The following is an 8,072-nucleotide window of genomic DNA, read 5'->3' as shown; positions in this document are numbered from 1 at the left end:
TTAAGTGTCCGAGGAATTTGTGCAGGACTTGGAGGAGGAAATGGATCACCCTCCAGCATACAAAATATTCGAGCAGGATTCAGGATTTGGAGGATTTCAATGAGGTATTTGAACAAGACTTCAAAGATAATTTGGATTCATCACCATCATCGCCCTCAGTCCTATACATAGAGGTATTTAATATGCGTGCTCATATTGACAGACTGGCTCAGTCATATACATTGCCATTGCGAGAAATCACATTTTTTAGTAAGTTTATTTATTAAAATAAGATCTTCTTGGATTAAAAAATGTAGCTAATAAAAATTTTTAACATGAATGAAAATGTGAATTTTGTTTTGTTTCAGACTTAGAGGGTAACTTTTTAACATGCTCTCCACATCTAAATAATATCGTTTTAATAGAAAAAGCACTTTTTAACGAGGAAACGTTGCCAGGAGTAAGACAGCTTACAACGCTTAGTATGATTGGACAATTGGAAACACCATTAGACGATGAATTGCTATCACCATTGTTGCACGCCTCCTTTTTCGGTAAGTAGTATAAAGGAATTAATTAGAATGTTTATTTTGATAAAAAAATTTATTTTGTTTCAATCTTTAAAATTTGTTTATTTGTTTGTTTTGTAGACAATGCTGAGGAATTTATTTCTACCAACACATGTCTTTAAGCATCTTTTTTTTTTCGATGCTTGAAGAACATAACTAAACATCACCAACATGTGTCTATAGGCATACATCTGATGTAGATCTCATGTGGTCACCAATATCTCACGGAATCGCCACAGCCTATACCATTAGTTGACCTCTCGGGAACACCTCACGTTATTGAGTTATTGTCTTTACCAGAACTGTATGAAATAAGTACGGTGAAGAAAAAAAAAAAAATCATCAGAGGATGAAATAGACAGTCCTGATAAAAAAAAGCACTGTTGTAGACTTCCGTTCTAATTTTAACAATTATAAAGTTCTTAATATTTGTACATCGCATTTTAAGAACAAGTAACAATAGTTTTATTAATAAAATTTTGTATTTGTATATATTTTTCATTAAAAATACACTAGGCAAAATTAAATAAAGTCTTGTTAAACTATTTCCCTTGGGTTCCTCATCCTCTATTATCACACAATGCGCATAATCCTACAAAATATATTTTTGTGTAAGTATCATACGTGTAAAATATTTTAATATCTTAGAAGACGTACTAACTCAACTAACACTACAGGTGGTGCACGCATATTACACCGCAAACTCAAGCAGTGTTGCACAAGGCGCGAAAAAGTAAAAAGAAGCTGTTAAAGTCGCTCGCGCATCAACTGTGAATTGTAGCAAGAGTGTTGCTGCCCTGTTGGCTGCGTCTATTTTGACGAAGTCAACTAATTTGTTACTTAAAATTTAGGAGGGATCGCGGCACAAAAATACTACTCAATTTACAAATAATTAATTAAAATCCACCTAAAAAAAGACAATTTTGCTGAATTTATCGGAACGGAGGATGGGAATGAACTAGGTGAAATAAATTTAAAATGCACTGATTATGAGCCACGAACGAAGATATATTTCGTGGCTCAAGGGAAAAACTCCGAAGAGAAAAACCCAAGAGAAGAAAAATTAATGAAAATACAAACGAGTGAGGTTGAACAATAAATTTAAGATAAACTTCCTGCAATGAAGAGTGTGTACTTGTGTATTGTGTGTAGAAAACGTATACGTGCGCGTCCGCACGTGTCTCGAAAAACTCACGAATCGATAAACGTCGCACGGTCCGTGAAGCGGATTTTCGCCGTGCTTTACTCGCAGCACGCCGAGCTTCTCGAAGATGATGCAGATGACGATGATGATAAAAAAAGAAAGCGTGAGAGAAATTAACCCCAAAAAGGTGACCCCCAGATACACGTGTGCGTGATGATGATGAGGAAGGATGTAGAAACCAGTAGGACGAATATAATACCCAACTATGCCAGATACTCGAGATCGCAGTTGACAACTGTAGACCGCTCTGTATAGACAGATAGATCGGAACTGACCCGGCGCGCCCACCCAAAGTAGTCGCAAGACCCCCCTTCCCCTTTTTAATTCTCCCACCCGCTGCAGTCGTCAGGACCCATCAATCCCTTACACCTTATATGTGGAAAGCCAGGAAAGGAGAGAGAGAGAATGATGTAAGCAATTAAGAGAGGGGGGAGAGACCTATGACCCGAGGACACTTAATAAGAGCAAAGGAGATGGAGATGTAGGCGCATGATAGAGAAGGAGAGAAAAAATGTCTAGCTAATGCAAGTATAGAGAGAGAGACATACTGAGAATTGGCGCGAGAGCGATTAATTGTACCGACTGAAACAAAAGGAGAAAAAGGATGAAGGTAAGAGAGAAATTGACCAGCGCTTGCATATGTGAATATGTGATGAATTTTGTATGAACTCGGTGTGCTGCCACCTTCGGCGTGCTGCGAGGTTGATCCTCCACCGCTCACGAGGCGGTCTACGAATTTTAGTCGTTTCGACTAAACATGCTCCCCCCGTTGCGAGAGAAGGCGAGCAAAATCGAAAACATCGTATGTGTAGCGTATTCGAAAAAATGCTTACTGCGTGAATCGTACGATGGTGTGTGAGTGTAGTGGTGTGGAAGTGTGTTTACAATTCGAACAATGTTTACACAAATCGGTTTAATACAAGACAGACAACACGTTCGAAAATTTAGTCTTCTTGTGACGCTGAGATCGGTAGTGGACACAACGATGTGACGTTGCGTTTAAAGCTCCCTTGCGCAGTTTTAACGGTGACGACTCGTACGATGCCATCAGCGCCCGGGTGGATCTCGACGACAACCCCCAGCCGCCATCGCATGCAGGGTTGATTTTTATCGATGAGGAGGACGACGGAATCGATACCGATCTCGTGATTGGACTTGCTCCACTTTTGTCGACGTTGAAGTTCATGCAAATATTCCAGGTGCCATCGCTTCCAAAAATCTTGTCGTGCTTTCGTGATGAAACGCCATGCTGACAATCGGTTACCTGGAACACAAGAAAGGTCAGCTTCCGGCAAAAAATTCAATGGTCTTCCAATTAATAAATGTGCCGGCGTGATGGCCGCTATATCATTAGGATCATTTGATATACTATAAAGTGGTCTAGAATTGAGAATGGCTTCGATTTCGATAACGAGGGTATTAAGTACTTCAAAGGTTAAGAGTTGTTCGCCGATCACTCGCTTAAGATGGTGTTTAAACGATTTTACTGCCGACTCCCAAATCCCACCGAAGTGTGGTGAAAGCGGCGGATTGAAATGCCAGATGATGTTTCTCTGGACTGCGAAATGGTCAACATCGTCACGAAACTGGTCGGAGTTAAACAGAGCGTACATTTCTTGTAATTCATTACTTGCTCCGACAAAATTCGTGCCGTTGTCCGAAAACACGTGTTTGGGAATGCCGCGTCGGCCGCAAAAACGCTTAAACGCGCCTAAAAATCCTTCGGTGGTTAAATCGCTCACTATTTCGATATGCACTGCTTTCGATGCCATGCATACAAACACACAACCATAAACCTTGACGCGATTACGATTCCGCAGTTTCTTCTCTTTGATGTACATCGGCCCGAAAAAATCTATTCCCACGTGAGTAAACGCGCCTGACTCGGTAACGCGTGCTGATGGCAAATTTCCCATTTTACTATGAATCGGATTGGAGCGATGGCGCACGCATTCTACGCATCTTCGTACGATTTTTCGAACTTGTTGCTTTCCGTCGAACAACCAAAAACGCTGTCTTATAGTGTGTAATGTAGTTTGGATTCCCGCATGCAAAGTACGATAGTGCGCATCTCGGATTATTAAATCAGAAACATGATGGTGCGATGGTAATAAAATTTGATACCTTTGATCGAAGGAAATTTTCGCGTTTTTTAACCGTCCGCCAACTCGTAAAATACCATACTCATCAACAAATGGATCGAACGCTGCTAACCGTGCACTTTTTACCTTTTTAGATGCAGATACACGCGCGATTTCTTCAGCCAATTGCTCTGCTTGGATTAATTTTAACACCCGACGCTCCGCTTCAAGTTTTTCTTCCACGCTGATCGATTTCCCTTTAAACTTATTTGAACGACGCATACGAAGACAATACGCAATCACGTTGACTAACTTGGAATATGAGGAAAATCGCGAAAAAATTTCTACCCCTGAATTTACTAAAAGACACGTTTTGCTCTTAAGACCTGGTAATTCGCTCGGTGACGTTAACGCCATTCTCGGCCACTCGCTTTCGGATTTTTTCAACCACTCAGGTCCATTCAGCCACATTCGATTTTTTAAAAACTCGATAGGTAATTGACCTCGGGACAGTGCATCAGCCGGATTGTCTTTCGTTCGCACATGCATCCATTCGTGAACGACGTCCAGCGCTTGAATTTTTCTAACTCTGTTTGCTTCGAAAACTTTAAGAGTTTCCGGTGATTTTCTAAGCCAATGCAATACGATCGTTGAATCCGACCAGAGTACTACTTTATGAATTTCAAATTCTAGAGATGGACGCATTTCACTGTATAATCCCACAAGGAGCAGGGCGCCGCATAGCTCCAGTTGCGGGATCGTTTTCGATTTTACCGGAGCTACTCGAGACTTCGCACATACCAGACGCACAACGCAATTTCCATACCGATCTACTGAACGCAAATAAAAACAAGCACCATAACCTAATAAACTCGCATCGCAAAATCCATGTAACTCGATTTTCGTAGGCCTATCGATAAGGATTTTTCGGTCAACTGCAAAATTGCGGATGAGAGACAGCTGGTTCGCAAACTCCACCCATCGCGAATACAACTCCTGCGGTACCGATTCGTCCCAATCACACTTTTGTTTCCAACATTCCTGAATGATTAATTTCGCGTACAGAACTACCGGCCCCAATAAACCCGGTGGATCAAAAATCTTAGCAATTTCGGAAAGTATATGGCGCTTCGTGATTTTATTCGGAATTGTAATTTCCTTGACGGTATAAATAAACGTATCCGCTCGTGAATCCCAAGTTACCCCGAGTGTTTTCGAAACTGCTTCCGTCTTTACCGCACAATCACTCTCAAAAATTTTCCGATCTAGCGTATCGAACGCGTATTGATGGTTGGATGCCCATTGTCGAATATTGAATTTTCCGCGCCCCAAGATACCGATAATTTCGTCGCGAAGTATCGCAAGTTCTTCGATCGAATTTGCACCTGTTAACAGGTCATCAACGTATAAGTCGCGTTTCAAAATTTTCGCTGCTCGCGGAAAATCACGCCCCTCATCGTCCGCCAACTGGTGAAGCGTTCGTATCGCGAGATAGGGAGCAGAGGCGACTCCGAACGTGACCGTGTTCAGCTCGTATACCGCGATCTCTTTCCCATGATTCCAAAAAATACGCTGATATTGCCTGTCGTCGGGATGCACTAAGACCTGCCGATACATTTTCTCTATGTCTGCGGTTAAGACGAACGCATAAGATCGAAATCGCATCAAATGTTCGAAAAGTTTCGGTTGAATGGTGGGGCCTACAAGTAGTTTTTGATTTAACGAGACGCCTCTGTCGGTTTTCGCGGACGCGTCAAATACTACACGCACCTTTGTCGTATTACTCGACGATTTTAAGACCGCATGATGTGGCATGTAGTATCCGTCTGGTGTTTCGTTTTGCAACAACGTCATATGTCCGAGTGCTATGTATTCGTCAAGTACCTTCGTATATTCGCGATTGAGTTCATCGTCTGCTTGCAATTTTCGGCGCATCGCATGAAACCGACGAAGAGCTTGTGCGCGAGAGTTTCCTAAATCCGCTACTTCTTCGTTAAATGGAAGACGCACAATATACCGCCCGGTTCGATCGCGTGTTGTATTTTTTACATAATGTCGCTCGCATAGAGACTCCGGATCTGATACGCCCACTACGTTTTTAACCTCTTCGATTTCCCAAAATTTCGCTAACTGTTCGGTTAAAGCACTTAAGTTACATGTCACTACTGATTTTTCGAGGTTGTCATTCGCAATACCGCCCGCGATTACCCAACCTAACTGAGTTTTTTGCAACGTTAAATCGCTCCCGTTCGAAACGCGTATTTGACCGACTGATAGAAGCGATAACGTGGCTCCGGAGCCGATAAGCATATCTACTGGACGCGGAATGTGAAAACGGGGATCGGCAAGTTTCAAATTTGGTGGGAGAGCTATTGACGACCGCGGAAAAGGCTCATCGGGTACGAAATCGGCTATTTTAGGGATGGTGAGAAAAGTTAAAGTTTTCGCGAAATCGCTTGTACGTGACCGGAAATTAATCTCAACCCGATACTTCGTAGTCGTGTTTAATGCGTTAATCGCACCCACGGGGACAGAACACGCATTCAACGGAAGTTTTAATTCACGCGCGAATTTTTCGGTTATAAAATGGGCCGTAGCACATGTGTCAAGAAGCGCGCGTGCTTCGACGAAATTACCCTGCGCATTTTTGACTCTAATAACTGCGCTCATCATTAGCTGTGACTGTGCCGCTCGGGTGATCGTCTCCAGCACGCCCACTCCAAGTCACGCGCTTGGCTTCGCATTCTTCGAGTCCCGATGGAGAGACGTGTGATGCCGCTCGCCGCATGTTTTACAGGACCCCGCTCTACAGTTCCCTGAGTGTACTCCTACGCAATTTGGGCACAATTTTTTAAGTTGAATAACTTTCCATCGCTCTTCGACGCTCAACTTGTTGTATTCCGGGCAAGAGTAGATGCGGTGTGCCTCTCCGCAGCTCGAACATTTAAATGCATTTGTATTAGTGATCATCGCACGCGCCTGTCCCGTGTTCTTCGCCCTTTTCGCAGCTGTCTCGAATTCTCGGTCCCCTTGACGCTTCGCCCCCTTTTCCTGATTCACCCGCCTGATTTCGTCCTCCATCGTAGACAAATGGAAAGTTGTCGTGTGGATGAATTTGAAAAACTGGTCAAGCGTTGGAAGAACATTTAAATCCAACGACTCTTCCCATTTATGTCTGATGGGGATTGGAATGGCCCGCTCCAAAAAACGCACGATCATCGATTCATCCGGTTTTATGCCTAACGAATGCAAAACATTCAGATGCTGACGGGTGTCATCGACTAATCTTGACAACGCCTGTGCGTTGGCAACCTCTAACGGTTTGATGATAACATTCATCAGAGCATCTAAATGTTTTGACGCGAGAACTTTTTTCTGATTATATGAATCAACGAGAACCTTCCACGCATTTTTGTAATTTTCTGCGGTCGCGTCGAAAATTGAAATTTTGTTTAAAGCCTCTCCCTGTAATGCGTTTTGTAAATAAAAAAATTTAACTAGGTCATCGATATCCGTACGCGCGTCTACCATGGTTCCGAACGCGTTTTTAAACGTGATCCATTTCTCGTGCTGACCGTCAAACTTGGGTAGTTCGGCAACTGGAAGTTTTAGAAGCTTTTGCTTCTCGAAAAAAGTTGACGAGCCGAGAGGTTGTGTGCCGTTCATGGGATTGTTTACGGCCCCACCTGGCATGGACGTGATACGTGCCGCAAGTGAATAATAACGGTCTCTAATATCCTCGATCGCGATGTGATTTTCATCATCCGGATCAGGCTCGGCAAGCTCCTCGAAGGCTTCGCAGTGCAACTCCTCGTACGCAATAAAACTAGTTTTTAACCGCTCGAGTCGCAGCATCGCATTGGTTTTGTCGATCGCTTTTTGTTCAAGAGCGTTCACGATCGACGTAAGCTGCCCCTTCAGGGCGGCACGTTTCGAAAGGACGGCTCTATTTTGCGCCATCCTTACTTGACGGATGTAACCCTTTCAAAGGTAAAACTAATTCTCAGAGCAGAACGATAAAAACTTTAAAAAAAATACAAACTTGAAAAAACAGAAAAAAAAATAACAACTTGATAAAAAATGAACTTGAAGAAAAAAATTAAACTTGTTAAAAAAAAATAAAAACAAAAAATTGACTATTGTTAAATTTTCTAAATATTGTATTGAAATAAACGAAAAAACTACGGAAGAAATTTATTAATCAAGCTAATTAATAAACTTAACTGTACTCGAAATTAA

General features: G+C 42.4%; 2 protein-coding genes across 2 annotated transcripts; both read right to left on the bottom strand.

The window, feature by feature from the left end:
* Nucleotides 1-2,696: 2,696 nt before the first annotated feature.
* On the bottom strand, nt 2,697-6,503 carry LOC149373299 (uncharacterized). The gene has a single exon (XM_089597535.1). The coding sequence runs from the start codon at nt 6,501-6,503 to the stop codon at nt 2,697-2,699; it is 3,807 nt and encodes a 1,268-aa protein (XP_089453661.1).
* Nucleotides 6,504-6,557: 54 nt separating this feature from the next.
* LOC149373298 (uncharacterized) lies at nt 6,558-7,793 on the bottom strand. Its single transcript, XM_089597534.1, has one exon. The coding sequence runs from the start codon at nt 7,791-7,793 to the stop codon at nt 6,558-6,560; it is 1,236 nt and encodes a 411-aa protein (XP_089453660.1).
* Nucleotides 7,794-8,072: the final 279 nt, after the last annotated feature.

The sequence above is a fragment of the Copidosoma floridanum genome, unplaced genomic scaffold, assembly GCF_036245765.1.
Source record: "Copidosoma floridanum isolate Cflo_tuat_1 unplaced genomic scaffold, Cflo_Japanese_pri ptg000033l, whole genome shotgun sequence".
NCBI lineage: Eukaryota > Metazoa > Arthropoda > Insecta > Hymenoptera > Encyrtidae > Copidosoma > Copidosoma floridanum.
Note: the sequence above shows the minus strand (reverse complement) of the source record. Positions and strands in the feature narration are given on the sequence as shown.